Source organism: Neomonachus schauinslandi, chromosome 1, assembly GCF_002201575.2.
Source record: "Neomonachus schauinslandi chromosome 1, ASM220157v2, whole genome shotgun sequence".
Taxonomy (NCBI): Eukaryota; Metazoa; Chordata; class Mammalia; order Carnivora; family Phocidae; genus Neomonachus; species Neomonachus schauinslandi.
In genome coordinates this window covers 8,439,224-8,458,260 of record NC_058403.1, presented here as the reverse complement: position 1 = coordinate 8,458,260, position 19,037 = coordinate 8,439,224, and the positions used below count along the sequence as shown (strand labels likewise).

Below are 19,037 nucleotides of genomic sequence, written 5' to 3'. Positions count from 1 at the left end.
AACGGCAATTTCGGAGCCGTGAGCACGTGGGCGACCCACGGGAGCTATGGGCCTGGCGAGCTCAGCGCGCACTGGGGGCGCTTGGACCCGAGGCCTCGGCCGGAATATCTCCTCTGGCCTTTTTTTCTCTTTAATCCAGGGCAAAGGGGCGATGGCAAGAACACAGACGGCGGCCCGAGGGGCCCAGGAGGCGGCAGGCGGGACGCTCGGGATTCCGGCCGACCAGGGCGCGCGGTGCGGAGGTTCCGCGCGCTCTGCGGGGCGTGGGGCCTCTCGATTGGCGCTGCCGTTTACTGATTTGCTTTATTCCCCCGTCCAGGTTTAGGAGACGCGTGGGGACAGCCAAGCCGCGCGGGGCCCCTGGACAGGGTCGCCAAGGAGCTGGGATCGCACTTGCTTCAGGTAAGGCTCCTTTGAGCGGGGGAGGAGCGCAGCCACTGCCTAACGCGATGCCCCGCGCCCGGGTCGGGGGGGGGGGGGGGGGGGGCTCCCTTCTGCCCCCGCCACTCCAGTCTCGAGATGTCCCTCCCCAAGGAGCCCAGGGTGGATCCATAGGCCACCATCAGGCTGCAGAAGTCGCCGAGGCCAGAGGCAGCTGCTGGACCTCGAGGCAATTGTCTACCTCCCCACCCTCTGACCGTGCATCCTCTTTGGAGGCCGGACAGGGGGTGGACTCAGCTCAGAGTAATCTCTGGCCAGCCCCACCCCCATTGGGCATGTCACCGTGTCCCAGCCCCAGTACTCACCAGCTCACCAGACCTAGGCCTAAGGACGCCAGGCACGCGGTTCTTTCCAACCTCACTTCCCTTAGGGAACTTCTGTGGAGCGCTTGCTCTGTTATAGACGCTGTGCCAGGCGCTTGAGCCAAAGAAGGAATGATCCAGCAGAGGCTCTGAGCCAGAGTGTGGCAGTCCTAAAGCCTTTGACAATCGTGTATGTTTGGAGGGGGTGCAAGAAAAAACAGTATCTATAATAGAATATTAACAGTTAGCATTTATTGAGAGTTTACTACGACCAGATTCTGTTTTTTTTTTTTTTTTTTTTTAAGATTTTACTTATTTATTTGAGACAGAGAGAATGAGAGAGAGAGAGCACATGGGAGGGGGGAGGGTCAGAGGGAGAAGCAGGCTCCCCGCCGAGCAGGGAGCCCGATGTGGGACTCGATCCAGGGACTCCAGGATCATGACCTGAGCCGAAAGCAGTCGCTTAACCAACTGAGCCACCCAGGCGCCCCCAGATTCTGTTTTAAATCTTATTGTTATCAGGGTGCATCATCACTCACCTAGAGTAGGTTCTGTTTTGAACTCCATTTTTCAAAGGAGGAAATTGAGGCACAGAGAGGTTAAGCAACATGCCTGAGGTCACACAGCAAGTGCTGGAGCCTGGTTCAACCCAAGTCCTCCAGTTCTTGAGTGCTCCAGGTCGGGACCTGGTGTGGCCTCTGGGGTCACCTGGCTCACGGAGGGAGCCCTTGCTTGGTTTGTGGTCAGCCGCTTATAGCCCTCAGCTCGGAGTCATTTAGTCCAGGGTTGGTAAACAGCTCCTGGCCTGGGCTCTGGCCGGCTAAGCGTGCGCACAACCGGCCATTTCCAAGTCAGCGGCTGGCGCTAGGTGGGGACAGCAATGCCTCTTGTCTCCGAATCTTTCAAATGCCCTTTACAGAGCCTCATCAACGACCCGATTCATTCCCCCCACCTGTCATTTGTCTCTGCCATCAAAAAATGCTTACCAAGAGCTGTTTTGCATTTCCTCCTTCTATTTTGTGTTTTCTTTACAAGAAAAAAAATAGGTTGGCGGCAGTACGCAATGACTTGGGTCAGCAAGTCAGCCAAGAACACCGCATTTTGAAAAAAGCGGATCTTTTCAAAATCCCTTTCCCCAAATGTCCTAGTACGATTCCCTCCCCCCCTTTTTTTTAATGCATGCTCCGGGGAAGAGAAGATCCCGGGGAATATTTGATACCTGAAGCTTTTACAGCAGAAAGCGAACGATGTGGTAGCCAGGCGGGGAAATGGCGCTCTTGGAGTCCTTCCCGCGCCCTGCGCTCACCCACTCGCTCCTTCCAGCTCCGTGCGTGGTGGTTTGCTTGTTTGATACTCCTACATATTATAAGTGACACTAACATCAGGGACAACTCATTGAAAACCTGGCGGGCACAGGTTCCTCCACTGTGCATTTCTTTAATTCCGGAATGCTGTGCCGACGGGCTTGTTTACCGTTAATATACATTCAAGCGAATTAGGTCATTGGAAGCTATGAAGACATACCCAACATTTTCCATTAACGATATTATTTTTTTAGCTACTGCTGGCAACTTTCAGAATTTAATTATGATAATTTTTTTCTTTTTTTTCTCATATGACTGTCAGATACTGTTTCAATAAATGTATCTCTTTAATGATTTTGGAGTTAAGCAAAAGTTTAAAATGTGCCAAAACGTTTATTACTTTAGAAATTGCTGTATAGTTTATATTTCTGAAACGGAATTTAGTTGGGAAAATATTTTGTAGCTCAGTTAGAAACGAGAAAGTAAGGCTTATAATCAAGATGTTGATTTCAACCTCAGTGTAGGTTAGGGTGATGATAGTTTAGTTGGCAAAGGATTTTTACAGTAAAACTGTATTTGAGACGGCAGAATGTATCTTTCAAGTTTCACTTCTACTACATTCTTTGTAGGCCCCCCTCCAAAAAGGGGGCAGATTTAGAAAAACCGAAGGTAATCTGGTTTCAATTACATGCTGTAAAAATAGAATTTGTGGCCAGAAATTAATTTGGAATATTTTTTATGGGGGCAGCATTGTGGGTTGTATGGATCTTTCACCAACTTTATTGCTTTTCTTTGGTTCTGGATCTAAAATATGAATGGGTAAATAAAAATGCAGTTTCCTTTTTCAAAAATAATTTAGTCTCTTTATCCTTGCCACATATAAATATAATCATTACCTTTTTATTTGTCTTAATTAGCTCCTAAAATTTTACTTTATTTTTTTGAGGGCTAGCCAACTTAGGCAGTATCATTTAGGTAGTTTTAATTTTTCAGAAATTGATAGTTTTTCTCCTTGAATTTTGCAAAGGTTACTTGATCTCTTGCAAATTCTAAGTAGTTAATTCTGTAGACATAGTCTGTTAAAATAACCGGGTATTTTTAGGGGAGTGGTAGTGTTCGGAATTTATTATTCAAATAGTACTTAGGGGTAACTAGAAAATTGTGGCAAATAAAGCATATGTCCTAGTGGTATAAAGGACTGCCAATTATGACATAAAATGGTCTATATAGTGGTAGGTTTCCCCCTAAGTACCATAGAACTCCGGATTTGTGCTAAGTGCTAAAATAACCCTAAACAATAAAACTACTGCATTTAAACTGAGCATGTTAGGAGTTCTCAAGTGTTTTGCATGATTTTTGTGATGTGGATATAAGATTGTTTTTAAAGTGCTTTAAAAGCATTTGAGAGCCTGGGCCCGGGAATTAAACCTTCAGTGTTATAACCTGGAATCCTTCTTATGGCCCTGGGCTCGTTTTGCATTTAACAACTATGTATGGATGATAATATTTTATACATTCCTCCACCTCAGTGACAGTACAATTATGAGATTTCAGTCTACTGTATTAACTACCACCTCTTCCCCTGGCACTCTCTTTTACAGACTTTGGATGGATTTGTTTTCGTGGTAGCATCTGATGGCAAAATCATGTATATATCGGAAACAGCTTCTGTGCATTTGGGCTTGTCTCAGGTAGGTATTACCTAATTTTATACACAACCAAAATATAAAAGTAAGCGTTGGCGGATCTTGACCGTCTTACCCAACTTGTAAATGATTCTGTTCAAGCGTCTGCTTTTGTGTATGAAATAATCCAAAACTGCAAAATCATCTTCTTAGGCCATCCCGCTGAGCTTTTCTTCATGTTGCATTTCCCGGTTTTACTTTCTTTTTCCTTTGGGATTAATGACCAGTATATCTTTGCAACAGTCAGCTTTGTTCTGAGATTCTGTCTGATAGCCTGGACTCTGCTTCTGCAGTAACACTCTGCCACTAACAAGAGCTTCACAAAGGGAGATTTTTCTGTCCATGCTTGCTGGGCTGCACGTGGTATTGTGAGTTGCCATGAAAGCAAGAGGAAAACTGATGTTGAACATGGATTTTATGCAGACTGTGCTTTGGGGAGAGAGAAGGGGGGTAGATTTATGAGTGTTCACATGGAATTCAGGGTAATTTTTCCTGAGTTTTTCCAGTTCAGTGGTCGCTTCAGTAAAGCATTTTATATGCTTGTGATAGAAACTCATAAAACTCAGTTTACTACTGTTTTGCACAGCAAGGTCCTGTTTTCTCTAGAACATTTAAATATTACCGATTTTTCTGGAACTGTCTTTTAAAAAGGGGTTCATCCCGTCAAGGAAAGAGGTGCACTCAGCTTTATCTGTTCCGGTCAAGCCAAGGGTTTGGCGGGGCGGGGTAGGGGGGTGCGCGGAATGCTGTCTGGGCTCCTCGGAATGTGGGGAGGGGAGGAGTCTGATTGTGGCCCTTCACATTTCTGATTTAACAAGCCTGGATGGAGGTTCTAAAAGTCACATTTTTTTATATATCTAGGGATTAAATGTTTCTTTATATTGTGACTTATCAGAGTGCTTTTTTTCATCACGATTGAAGACATACTAGAATTAATTAGAGACAGGAACTGGGCTCCCAGGAGGCAGATGAATAATCTGTATTGCACCAGCCCTCTCTGTAGTTAAGCCAAAATAAAACCTGCCAATTAATGGCGCTGGGGTTTTTTTCATGGAAAAACAAAATTACCAATTTGGAAATCTGCATCTGGTGTATTCCTTTTCTTTTTCTACCATTGCATTTTTTTAAACTTGCCATTTATTTACAACCTTCTCTTCCAATGTGTGTATATCCTTATCCATGCCCAAGGGGGTTTCTGTGCCTCTGTTTCTTATGTAAAGTCCTTTAAAGAGAATCTCATATTAAAATTATTTAGTGTTTCCTTTTCTCTTCCTCTTCTCTTCCTTTCCGAAACCAGGTCTCCCAGCTAAGATTTGCTAAGGTTTGGCTCTTATACTTCCATGACTAATGGCATTAGTATACTCGTAGAACGGGAAATACTGTTGGGAACATGAAATGTACTATTTATATATTTTCCAAGGTTGTTATGCTCTGAATTTCCACCTTGCCCTATTTAGAATTATTTAAGGTCCTTTAGTTGTAACCAGTCTGGTGTCTAGCCGTCGTTCTGTCTGTGGCTGAATGATTTTGAGCAGATTACTTGATTTTTCAATTGTAATTTATTGAATCTTTGGTTAGTCTTAGAATAATGTCACAAACAAGATAAAACATTTCACCTCCTTTAAAAAGGACTGGTAAAGATAAAACAGGTACAGTCACTATTTTCAGATATTAAATTTAGATCTGAGCTCCCTAGCAGTCAAAGCAAAAAGGGAAATGCCCAGTTATATGGTTTTCATTGTCCGATAGGTCAGGTACTTAGCCTCCCTGAACCATCCCTTAAATAAGAAAATCCTGCCCGCTCTACCTCTCTTTCAGGATTGTGGTAAGAACTATATCAAAGTGCCCATTTTATGTCATTTATAAATAATAGGGAGCTGCACAGAATCCAAGTATCCCCACAGTTTCATTAGAACTATACTTCAAGTAGCACAAAAGTTGCTTCAAATAGTGTCCGTTGCTGGGCACATGTTGGGGCTGCGTAGTCCTGTGGAATGTTCTGGCACATCATAAGGCCCTGTGCACATCCCAGGACTCCAGTTGACTCAGTCAGGCTGCTCAGTCTAGCATCCTACAACTCTCTCTCTGTCATTTTTCTCTTTTTATGTGGGAAATGAAATTGACCGTTTATGAGCACAATAATTAAGAATGAACAAAATATTGGATAGGTGACAAATCTGCCTCCTATTCATGATGAACTCCTGTTCATGATGAATCCCAATTAAAACTATATTTCCTTTTGGTCATAACACAGAAATAAAACTTGGAGTCATAATTTTGAAAAGGGAGGGAGTTCTCCACACCATCATTTTTCAAGAATGTTGTAGAGATGCCTTTTGTCTATATGTTGCTGGCCGGGAGAAGTGTCAGTTTAAAAAAAGATAAATCAAACTGACCGTAGAGCGACTGATGTTTTTTTCCCCCTGATCGCTTGGCGGGACTGTCTCACCATCAGTCTCCAGCTATGAAAACACTTTAATGCAGACGTGAGCCGTGGCTAGGGTCTGGGGAGTGTTCCACGCTGAACTGTTTAAATAAGCAACAACAAACCTTTCCCTCCGATCTGTCTCCTGCTCACGATTAACTCTGCAGAAGGAAATCTAGGCAGAATCATAATGTGTATTTTTTTCTGTCTTCTTTACTTAAATAGTAAAATGAAGTATTGAAAAGGATGTCAAATACCCAGCTTCTCCTTAAAAAAAAATTTTTTGTACCTTTAAGATTATTTTTATTAGTAGTAAGAAGTCAGGCAAATATGTCAAACATGAAAATTTTATTAAAATAGGCTTAAGGAGTTTTTTTAAATCCTCAGAGATGAAAGTGTTAAGAAAATTCTATCCAGTAGGCCGAGCAGCCCTTTAAACAGATTTTCTGATGAATAACGATAGTACTGATAGCTTTTATTTACATAGTATCCTTCTGTGGTCCAAGAACTTTCAATTATTCCCAGTGACGTTATCTCATTAAGTAACATCTTTCACATTAATTCAGGGTTAAACTCTATGTTAGCAGCTCCTGGGGAACCTAAGCTCCTAGGTTTGTCATAATTGTTTGATAATTCACAGCAAAGTGGTGGTGGTGTTTTTTTTTTTTTAAATCTACACTATCTAGATAACTATCTGAGTGATGTATTTGAGAGTATAAAAATCATTCTTTATGTGTTATAAGCCCGTCCTAATCCAAACTCTTTCATTGAACTTTTTAAAAACAAGTGTGGGAGTAAGAAATCTGGTAGAGTTTATTATTTTTGCTTTTAAATTAGTAAACAGGGTGATCCCCTCTGTCAGACTTTCGGACCAAAGAGTGACAGAGATGACCACGAATTGCAAGTTGACTCCTCAGCTCACGGTCCCAGTGTGGGGAAACAGAGTCAGGCTACAGGCTTGAAAATTCTACTTGGTGTGTGCACACACAAATAATAGGTAATGATTCATGTGGTCAAAAGGTAGAGCTGGGGAAGCACTCTTTTGCCACGCAGGTTTATTAGGTGGTTAGTTCCACGGTTCTTTGGTTAATGTGATTAACGTACTTATATTGGAAGAAGGAAAAAAAAGCCCTGTATACCTGCTCTGTATTTCCGCAGACTCTTTCAAGCATCCCCGTGGTTTAAATTTCTTCACCAAAGCCGTATACGTTATATAGCATCTAGGTAACTAATATAAGTTTTCAAATAACTATAGATATGTGTGAAATAGCCTTTTATGAGACATATAAAGGAAAATGTAATATTTGAGATTGTGGCCGGAACCACAGCCGTAAAAATAGCCATGGCATTGTTTGGGGCCATAAGACCTAATCCTTGCACTTTTGAAATAAAGAGAAAGGACAGCGTTTTATGTTTGTTGACATAACTCGAACTCTGAAATCCAAACCATCTTTTTTTTTTTTTAATGCTTAATTTACCATAGTCAGCAAAACACCCAAAGCAGAGTAATGTGTATTTCCAGAGTACTGGGTGACTTTCCCCTTCCGACCCAGAATATATCCATTTAGTGCTGTATTTATCAGATGTAGTTTTCTTGGCAGGAAGGAAAGCTATTCAGCAAAACATAAAAACGCTCTTAGTAGGAAAGCAATTCATTTTGTAGTTAGCAGGGTTTTACAAATACTAAAATATCACATTGAGGGTCTGTTTTAATACGGTTGATGTATGAGACCTGGGGAGTTTTATAGCGACAACCATAATTTTTTTTTTGTGAGGTAGTCACATTTCTTTCAACCATTCAAAAGCACGAATAGATATGTAAATACAGGAAACACCATGCCAACCATAATTTTGAGTCAAGGTCAGCACTGTTTTATCATTCCAAAATTTGTTCTTTAAAAACATTTCCGTTATTTGAAGACCATTTTACTCCTGGACAGCCTTGGAGTTTATAATTGAACCAAGGATTCAGAAAATCAAGCCTCTTAATTCATGGACCTTCTCTCTTATTCTCCAAATGCATGTGGTGAGAATGGGGTCTTTGAAGACAGATGAAGCTGCTTTGGGATTAAGACGCAAATTGAATCCCTGTAAGGACAGATGCAAGTATATAAATATACTTTCTCTAAAAAGACATGGGGTACTTTTTTCTGATTAAGAACTTGGTGCAAACCAGAATGCTCTTTTTTTCCCCTAAGAACATGAGTAAGGGAGAAATGATAGACCCCCCCACACACAAAATCTATCTCGTTATGTTTTCATTTTAAAAATAAGCTGTTGAAATGTGACTCGATTAAAAAAAAAAAAAGCCCAGCTCCCTTATTGATTTGCCTCTGTCCCTCTCCACCTGACAGAGCTTACCAGGAATCTCCATCACTGACTTCAGGGAAGAGGAGATGGTCCTGTCCCAAATGGCTAACTTAACACTTGCTGGTTTATCGAAATTTTTTAAGGATGAACAGAAATGATCTGAAAGAAGACTATTTAGTTCTTAATCCTTATTGTTTTTAATGAACTCACGTAATAACTTTGGTCATAGGCAAATCCCCTTTTGGGTCAAGTGGGGAGGGAGGGAGGCTTTCTGTAACAGGATTCCCTCCGTTCCTCTGTAGGCATAATATTGGCAAGAAACATTCCATGAATAATGCAGAAAACAAAACTGCGAAAGCCGGGTTAGGGACAAGATTACTTAGCAGGCCAGAAACAGAATTTGTTCTGAATAAAATGGCAACTCCTACGTCTTAACAAATTGGAAGACCTGGCTCAGAGGAGTGGGGTAAATTCCTTCACCCCTCCGTGGCCGCTCAGTCGCAAGGAAGGAGCTGATGGCCTTGATGCTAATTTGGAACAGTGGCTCCCAGGAGAACTTGTCCATGAAATTGCCTGTGGTTGTCCCGCTGCGTGAGGTGGCCCGGTCAGAGCGGCCCCTTGACAGGAGATCGTGTTGGCTCCGCTCTGAGGGAGAGCAGTGAGCCTCCCAACAAAACACGAGGCACGACACACTTAAAAATAACAAGGGGGTGGTTGGGGACAAGGCCCTCGCAAGCTTGCCTTTGCTCTTTTAGCCTGCCCTCTCCCCGTGGGGCAGAGCTGAGAAAGACTGAGTCAGACCTGCCCCGGTTCCCTGCCACCCGAGGGCAGTTTCTCACACACTCTCGGCTTCCCCCCCACCCCCGGGCTTTGGGGCTCCTGCGGGCTGTGATGGAAGAGCCATCACTGGCCTGGGCTCCTGATCAATACTGGGTGCACCGCTCTCGTCTGCACCATTGCATCTCTAAAACAGGGTCCACCCACCGCTGCTCAGAAGACCCTTCTGATGGTCATAGTCTCCGGAACATTCTACCGCACTGCCCAACTTGGGATGATGGGTCAGGGGGTCCAGGTCTTGAGACTCTCTAACATCCCCTATCATGGCACTTACTTTTGGGAGAACAATAGGAAAGTTGTCAAGGTTCGGTGTCGAGTCACCAGGAATCTCTGTGGAAAGGTCCTAATGCTGGTGTTTTCCTAGAGACCCCCGTCCCTGCAAGGGTCCTGTCCAACACGCACATAGGCTCTAGGCCTGCCATCGTGTCCTCTGCAGGGTGTGCCAGGAAGTAGGCGGCATCCAAGCGCTGGGGTCGCGACCCCCGGAAATAACCACCGTGTCACATGGCCGTCTGGAGTGGGCCCAAACGTCCCCGCAGTTCACGCAGCCGCCCCGCCGCACCCGTGGGCAGGAGCCATTGGGTAACGGGTCATCCCAGAGTCAGAAGGCCAGGGACACGTTCTGGCAACGGGAAGGGGGCTTGGCGGTGCCCGAGGAAGGGCCTTTGTCGGGGTGCGAGCCCTCCTCACGTGCAGGGGAGCCCCCATGGCTCCCACCTGCTCAGCCTCCGGGAGGACGTGACTCTCGCAGGGACCATCGTCTGGACTTGGCAGCTCGTGTCCCGGCTGGCCAGGCCCCTCAGGCAGCACGGGCGTGTGGGTGGAGGGCCAGGCCCCGGCTCCAGTCTGCTGTAAGCTGCCTCCTGTGTAAAGGATACCGCCCGGGGCCATGGGGGGGCACCCACCTCCACGGCTCACCTTTTCATCCTTCCCATCCCAGTCCCTCGTGCTCGGGACTGTCGTGGCTTTCAGCTCGCGTCCCCACGTGGGAGACGGTTCAGCGCGCTGCTTGATCAAAGACGCGTGTTTCTGCGTGTGGAGAAGGTGTGCGCTGTGAGCAGAGGTCAGAGCTCTGTCCCTCGCGGTCCGTAGCCATTGTCCACCTTCCCCTCCCCCACCCGCGCAGCCCCCCAGAGGATTTCTGACCCTTCCCTTCCCTCTGCGGCAGGTGGAGCTCACGGGCAACAGTATTTATGAGTACATCCACCCTTCCGACCACGACGAGATGACAGCAGTGCTTGCGGCCCACCAGCCCCTTCACCATCACCTGCTCCAAGGTATTTCCTCCAGACGAAGAAACCAGCATGAAAACCTGACGAAGCTCTTGGATGGGACACGAGGGCTTTGCTTCCCATGCTGCCCAGGGGAAGTGTGCGGGACTGGAGCGGCCCAGCTGGGCCTCTCCAGCAAACACACAGCGTGGGGGACTTGCTTTTATGCCTCTGTCCTTTGAAGCAACACTGTTGATCCCATTTCTCATGCCAGAGACCATGATGGGCGCTGGTAGGGGGTAAAGGAAAGCGGTCAAGATGTGCTCTTGGTTTAGAATTCCAGGAACACAGGTCTAGACCTGGGCTTTTTTTTTTTTTTTTTTTAAAGATTTTATTTATTTGACAGAGAGACACAGCGAGAGAGGGAACACAAGCAGAGGGAGTGGGAGAGGGAGAAGCAGGCCTCCCGCTGAGCAGGGAACCAGATGCAGGGCTCGATCCCAGGACCCTGGGACCACGACCCGAGCCGAAGGCAGACGCTTAACAACTGAGCCACCCAGGCGCCCCTAGACCTGGGCTTCTTAACCAGAGGGTCCCCGACAGAACTCAGGGGGTCCGTGAAACTGCACGTGGAGAATTCCATCTTTCTTCTGTCTGGTTGGAATGTAGCAGTTCCTTGGCTTATAGATTATGGGGGGTACGCCATCTTACTCCCCCTCTTACCGGTGGCTTCGCCAACAACGAGAGTCACACACATTTTCATTTCACTTTACAGTTCTCGCAGGTGTTTAAACTTACCACGCACGCTCATCACTACTTCGAAATTTCAGGAGTTACGAGGCCGGCTGCTGGCTCTTGTTATTTAATGCGTGAATAAAGCAGCACATTTATAACCAAATCACCACTTGTTTTATTACCAAAAAATATGAGCAAAAATATTTTGGTAACTGTTTTCAATACAGTTGGTTCAGTTTGTGATCTCCTATATTTTTATCTTCTGCACTTAAAAACGTTATTCCGGGTAGGCATCTGTGGGTTTTGTGCCTCGGCAGGAATCAGTTAAGAAGCCCTGGTCTAGATGGAGGCAGGTCCACCTCACCGGCCTGTCTCCACGTGGGGACACGATCCTCCACCTCCTCCACCACGGTCCCATTACTGAACACGTATGGATTGGGGTCCTACCACCATAAGCACGTGTAAGGACATAATGTGGTGTGATTGCTCGGGGGACGATGTGGGGCACATCATTACGCAAATGACTCCCTAAGTTACAATTGCAGCGCATGCTAGGATGACGAACTTATTCTGGGGCGCTGGCCTTGTAACACCCTCTCTCTGACAGTCCAGTGAGACCAACCAGCATGCTGCTCAGTGGGTCTCTTGTCTGCTGTGGACTGTGGTATCCCAACTTGACCAAAATTCCCCATAGAACAGAATGCAAATGAAGAGACATCAAGCATGGTAGAATGGGGTAACCAGCTGGAGAAAAACTCAAGTTCTAGTCTTACTGCTTCCTCCTGGGAGGGGCCGTTCTAAGGCTAGAAGGAGAGACTGCAGAAGAGCCCACTCCGTTTTAAAACCACCTGCAGATACAGCCTGTGGCCCCCATGTTCTTAGCCCCAGACATAGTCACTGTGCGTCTCACTTTTCCTTACCAGGAAGAGAGACTGCTGTGCTGCTTTCTGTGATGAGATGGCTATGGTCTGTAGCTATGGTCTGTAACTCTTTTTTTTTTTTTTTTAAGATTTTGAGATTTAGATTAAGATTTGAGAGAGAGAAACCGCACAAGCTCAAGCCGGTGGGGGTGGGGGGCGTGGTGCAGAGGGATGAGGGAGAAGCAGACGCCCCACTGAGCAGGGAGCCTGACGTGGGGCTCGATCCCAGGACCCTGGGATCATGACCTGAGCTGAAGGCAGACATTTAACCACTTGAGCCACCCAGGCGCCCCGCTATGGTCTGTAACTCTTAAGTCCTTGCAAACAGTCTGGCCACATCAGTGCACACACATAAGCTCGGAAGAAGTAATTTCTAGCAAAATGAGAGCTAGGAGGAGAAGAGTGCACCTGAGTCTCATTCTTTCACTGCGGGGTTGTCTAAAGCTGGAAAAGGCTGCAGGAGGCTTAGAGAACTCCTAAGACCATTGTGCTGTTATTGTTCTAGAAAGTTCCGCACAGTGTGTTGGTTACACAGGAATGGACTTTCTCCCGCGAGCTCTGGTTTCATGTTACCTTTCCATGTCATAGCTTTCAGTTAGGCGTTTATCAAATGACAGCAAACGAGTCTTGGGAATATCAAGAGACCCTTCCAATCCCAGTCGCCGTGGGGTTCATGTCTGAGGTGTAGCAGCCACACAGAGAAGCCCGGAGCTCCAGGACAGGTGGGGTTGCCACCTGAGTGTGCAAGGCGTGAGGTGCACAGGGGCTGGCACCGCTCCCCGGTTTCTCATCCACGGAGCTGGTTTTCTGCTGCTGAGCTTGCCCTGCTGCTTCATGCTTATTGCGCTGTTGGCTTTCTCCGAACTGGCTGGTTCATTACCACGTGAAGGTGTTTGGAGCTGAGCGTGCACACCTCAGTGCGTAGCTGCAAATGGTGCAGACAGGCAGGCGTGTCACCAGGAAGCCTTATGCCTCGCAGACCCCGGCCCGCTGCAGAGGAGTTATGGGTAAACGTGGCCGCCCCTCCAACAGTGGTGGGGGAGTGAGGAGCCTCGCGGGCGATTCCCTTGCTCCCCCTGGGGAGGGGCGGGGGGCATTGCCTCCACTCCTAATGGTAACCTTTCTTTAAAAATTAATTTATTAACTGCCACCAAGTAGCTGTTTATTAGGAGTGGAGTGACGTCACCCTCACCCAGGGGCATGGACACATCATTCCAGAGAACTGGTATCTGTTCACGGAAGCATAGGGTGTGTCCTTAGGGGACTCGCTTGCATTTGCAATAGTGAGGTCCGAGATTGGTGGGTGAGGCCTTCAGGCCAGACAGGGAAAGACTGAATGGAGAGGGTCAGAGCCGTCGAGAAAGGAGGGGTGGTCGGACCGGGGCTCTAAATGAGGGCAAAAGCTTCGATCTGGCCGAGCGAGTGGGTCTGTTGGGTTCTCTTCCCCATTCCATGGCAGTCTCGGGCAGGATGGGTGCCCCGTGGCTGCCTCCCTCTGCTGCGGAGGGGGCTATGCTTGGGAGCCCTGACTCAGTATCCTCCACCCTGAGGGAAGTCAGATGCCTCTGGGCCCTCCTGGCCGCCTCTGGGCCCTCCTGGCCGACTCAGGCATCCGCCCCAGGGCTGGCCAAGGCGATTCCTTTGGCGCCAGGCCTCTCTGTGCCTTCCTGGAGGGGACCACGGGCCGGTCGAGCGGGGCTGGGCCCACTGCACTTAGAGTCCTCACCTGACCCCAGGTTGGTGTCTCCTGAGTTCTTGCTACGGCCACGTTTCTGGCTGCCTGCCTCTGGAGCATGTGGAAGCCACGCCAGGACGGGGCCAGTCTCCCCAGCCCACCCAGGTCGCGACCACAGGCAGAAACTCTCTGGGCAGGGGCTGGGCATTCTGGGATGGGGTCTCTGGCTGCCTGGTCTGGGCCTGAGGGTTGACTGACATTGTTGGGACAAAATCGGGGGAAGCAGTTGGGGGACAGCTGGCCAATCTAACCTCACTCCTGCTTTCAGAGTATGAGATAGAGAGGTCATTCTTTCTGCGGATGAAGTGTGTCTTGGCGAAAAGAAACGCGGGCCTGACATGCAGCGGATACAAGGTATGAGGATCCTCATGTCGAGTGGGGAAGAAGGCGTTGGCGCTGGGTCTTCCCTGCTTTCTGTTTTGTTCCTACTGGTGAACATCGGCAGACAGCAAGCACCGGGACCCAGACATTTCCCCCTGCCTAAGGCAGAACTTTCCGGGGAGGCCGCTGGCCTCCGCTTCTGCAGCAGGTATGAGAGCTGGCATCTTACAAGGGTATTCCAGGAGGGCTGGATGTCGTCAGAGGAGACCAGGAATAAACGTGGCCCAGGGTAGAATTTTCCTTTCCTGTAGGTTCCACTTTGCTCAGGTCGGTGCCATTGAAGGAGCTGCCCCTCGAGCTTACTGAGAATCCCTGTCACGGGGTTGGCAGCGAGTATTCAGAGCACAGAAACGGTGCCCCTACCCTCGAATGTTCGGCCAAATCCAGGGATGATGACTATGATGTGCTTGACTAACGATGGAACCCGTTCCGAGGGGCCACGGGCTTTCAGCAGCGGCCTCTCATCTAGTTAATAGTCATGGCAGCCCTCTGAGGGGAGTATTATTGGCCCCATTTTATGATCATCAGGGACGCAAGCAGAGAAGGGAGAAGACCAGCAGGAGGCCCGCAGGCTAAGGGGCAGAGTTCCTCCCGGCTGCATTTCTCTGCCAGACCTGGCCCCCTGCTCTGGCTAGCTCCAGAATCCAGGAGTAGGTCCCCCGCAGAGCCCACGGGCGGCGTGGTGCCTCAGCACCAGAATCAGCCACTCCCAGACGGAAGGGCAAGATGGGGGAAGTCTGCGCTGAGCAACCCCTTCCAAGCTTCTGTGTCCTCTCTGGAGTCTGAAGTTACTGTTTCTTCCGCCTTTGTCCTCTCTTTCTGGAATGCCTCCTCCCTACCTCCTCCCCACCCCAGGGGCTGCCTTTCCTCAGCCCCCTCCTTTGAACCCCACACTGAGCTCTTTCCTTTGACTTTACCTCACTCTGTTTTATAGTTTGGGGATACATTTCTTATTTGCTGACTCAGACTCGAAGGAGTGGAGAACTCCCAGCACTGTCCTGTACCCAACAGACTTGGGTCTTGAGTTATTTCTGTCGCTTATTAACTGTCTAATCTTAAGCAATACAGATCACCTACCTTGTCCTCAGTCTCCTCATCAGTAAGATGGGACAATAGACTGGGTGGATTTTAAGATTTATTGCAGCTCTAAAGACTGAATGAATTCAGGAGTCCTGGAGGACCGTTTTTGAAAAGAGATTTTAAGATTTTAGCTGTTCATCACTGCTGTCGTGATGACTGGGATCCTTTCGAGATTTTACTGACTCTAACTTACATAAATCCTGCCAATATTGAGGCTGAAGATTGCATAAATGTTTCCGTTTGACATTTGGAACACTATACATTCTCTCCTGCATGGTTTTTGGCTATAACAATCAGGTTTCTATATAGCCACTCCTGCTTTATTGCTTATTACAAGGGGATAAATTCTTGAGTTATAAATAAACAAAACAAAATAAAAATACATTAAAAGGAAGACTCTTGATTCTACTGAAAGAATTCTTAATTTACTGGAATGGTATAGCTTGTCAAGTGATATAAATGTCAAGTTAACAGATGTCAAATCCAGTCCCATTGGGAGGCGATGAGCATAACAGGTACCCAAGCGAGCATCATGGAACCAACAGTTAGCTTCCCATGGTGCTTTTGTTGTGCGATTTCATAGTGACTTGGTGATGAGTTAATTATGGATTATGTATTAGAGTACTAGAGTATGTATTAGTATTAGTATTAGAGTATGTATTAAATCCATTAAGTATTAGAGTCTTACCTTGTGGAGTTACTTGAGCAGAGTCAATTGGATAAGACAACCCTTACATTTTATTATGATATTGTTTCCTGAGAAAGAAGCATGTTGGCCCAACAGCTCAGTAGAGGCTGGGCTGGGCATTGTCCAGCATGCTCAAGAAGGCAGGCAGGCCCCGAGCCAGGAGGAGTGGGCGCTGGTCTGACCTCCTGGGCTGCCGGCGGCTGACCCTGCCCTCTGCTTTCCCAGGTCATCCACTGCAGTGGCTACTTGAAGATCAGGCAGTATATGCTGGACATGTCCCTGTATGACTCGTGCTACCAGATCGTGGGGCTGGTGGCCGTGGGCCAGTCGTTGCCGCCCAGTGCCATCACAGAGATCAAGCTGCATAGTAACATGTTCATGTTCAGGGCCAGCCTCGACCTGAAGCTGATCTTCCTGGATTCCAGGTGAGTTTGGCACCTGATGCTCCTGCAGAGTTCCCGAAGATGCTGACGGTGGAAACTGCCCCGAAAGCTACACTGTGAAGCCACAATGTAACGAGGAATAAGTCATACTAAGAATGCGAGTTAGGGGGACGCCTGGGTGGCTCAGTCGGTTAAGTGTCTGCCTTCCATTCAGCTCAGGTCATGGTCCCAGGGTCCTGGGATGGAGCCCCACCTCGTGCTCCCTGCTCAGCGGGGAGCCTGCTTCTCCCTCTCCCTCTGCTGCTCCCCCTGCTTGCATGCTCTCTCTCTCTCTCAAGAATGTGAGTTAGAAAGCGATTTAGTGGAACCAGGTCATGAACTGGAAGAATTGCTATCAGCCTTAGGACTCAGGGGGTAGCCAGCTTCTCCAGGTTGTTTTATATTATTTACTTACCCCTTCATCATTTCACTGAAGTGGGAACTGGGAATATGTGTTGTGGACACAAGTTAGCCGTTTTTGAGGGCCCACGATGTCGGGATTCTGTCTTGTATCTCCATCAAGTAGGTAGGACCTTAAAATCAAAAAGAAAGACTGTGAGTGTGGACTGTGAGGTGGGGTGGCTGCCCACGCAGGCTGGTGGGAAGCCGTTCGGGCTGTGGCAGCCGCTGGAGCTGAGGCTGCGAGCAGGCAGGTGGCCTTCCCTGGGGAAGGGTGTGGCCACAAGCTCATTGGGTGCCCCGTCTGGGCCTGGGCTGGGAGGGCGCCCCCTGGCTGGCGGGGAGGGCGAAGATGCAGTGGCCCCAGAACCATCTCTCAACTATCCTTTCGGCTCCTGCTTGAGTCTGAGGATCTCGTCTCAGAGAGAGAAGGGAGAGTGAACGAGGTGGAAGCCCTGCTGTGTTGTTCGCCAGGCCTGCCAAAGCCCGCCGCACCGGGGAGGGGTGTGCTGGAGTGGCTGCAGCGGCCGGCAGGGCCGACCCCCAGGGCAGCCTGCAGGCTTCACCAGCCTTGAGGCCCCAGGCCTGCGGGGCTTCTTGGGGCTTCCATGTTCTCATCTGTAAAACAAGTCAGCCCCGCCCTGCCCACTCGGCTACCCACAGGCTATTAGGAAGGGGAAATTTGATCATAGACAGGAAGCATTTGTACAAGTAAAGAGCCCGATGGGCCTGCAAGGTGAGTCACTTTGCCAGGTAGCCCCCTAGAGTCCTCAGCTGTACAGGAAGGACTAAATGTTCAGAGACCCCGCTTCTGCTTTTGGGTGTGCGTGGCTAAGCTTTCTGGGAGAAAGGAGATAGATGCATCCATCTGTAAATATAAATATATATATATATTTTTTTTTGCTAAGATTTATAGATTTCCCCCCCCACCTTTTTTATTGTGGTAAAATATACATGACATAAAATTGGTCACTTTAACCAGTTATGGGAGAAAATCACACATACCTGGTTAGGGGCGGGAGGCGAAGACACGAATTAGCCTAGGTCATTGTTAGCACACGTCAGGACCTCAGAACCGTTCACAGGTAGAGAAATGACAAAGGTTGACATGACAGATTGGCTCTGTGCTCCCAGAAAGAGTACATATAACTCTTTGGGGGAAGGAGGCCGGCACCTTTGGGCGGCCAGACGCTGACAAATGCTGTTTTCCTGCAGCGAAGACAGACCCCTGCCCGGAGAGGGGCCCCGGGGGGCTGGGCTGCCCGGGGGTGTGGCGGAAGTGACAGCAGGCCGTGGGAAGGGGTTCTTTCTGGATTCAGGAGCCACTTGTAAAAGTGAACTGAAAGGAATTTCAGCTGTCCAAGTTCATTATCTCACACACTTGGGAGGGTCTCCCATGTTATGTCTGTCTCCTAGTTTTCCTTTGAGGGTTCTAGGAAAAGCCTCTGGGGGTCAGTGAATTCTCTAGAAGAGGAAAGAGAGAGGTCTCCCCGGAAGAAGAGATTTCAGGTCTTCTCAGATCGTTCGATGCACACAGCTTTGAAACACGAAGGACAAAAGCAGGGCTTTGCAGAAGAGGGTACTGGAGGTTAGCTGAGAGACCAGCTCATGGTGGGAGCCTCAGGCATGGACTTTCTCGAATGCCAGCGTCCCTCCACATCAGGGTGAGGGCTGGACCCCTGAAGTGAGTAGGAAAGAAAGACAGTGATCTTGAAGAAGACTCCCTGTCTCTGCAGAAGTCCACTGCTGTTCTCCCAGCTAAGTACCAGGAAGCTTCTAGCAAAGGTTCTGAACTCCAGTCATCTAGGAGATACTTAAGAGGGTCAGTGACGAGCTGGAGAATTCTTCACACTCACTCTGGTCTCCGGTCTGTTGCAGCTCGGTCTTCGATAGGCCTCTGGGCTGGGGGACAGAGGGGCCGGCCCAGGACTCAGAGGTCAGCAGGATGGCCCTGCGGGGTGGGAGATGTCAGCTCCTGGCATCCAAACCCCAGAAGCCACAGTGTGGGGTTGGCTTGAAGCCCAGCAGCCCTAGAGTCACAGGGGCCTGGGTGGTGGACCTGGGGGGTGGCCACTTGGCCCCCCACCCAGTGTAATCCCAGACACAACTGAACTCAGCATAACCTGAAATTTGGTTCATAGGGGTTTTGTGGTATTTCACTT

The 19,037-nt window shown here is 48.3% G+C and overlaps 1 protein-coding gene across 1 annotated transcript in view; it reads left to right on the top strand.

Moving 5' to 3' along the window:
* SIM2 (SIM bHLH transcription factor 2) overlaps positions 1-19,037 on the top strand; it is a 50,450-nt gene that overhangs the window by 8,976 nt on the left and 22,437 nt on the right. Inside the window, exons 2-6 of the mRNA XM_044918989.1 lie at positions 320-402; positions 3,649-3,738; positions 10,473-10,581; positions 14,174-14,259; positions 16,280-16,479. Coding sequence (XP_044774924.1) covers positions 320-402; positions 3,649-3,738; positions 10,473-10,581; positions 14,174-14,259; positions 16,280-16,479 — 568 coding nt within the window. The remainder of the gene's footprint in view (positions 1-319; positions 403-3,648; positions 3,739-10,472; positions 10,582-14,173; positions 14,260-16,279; positions 16,480-19,037) is intronic.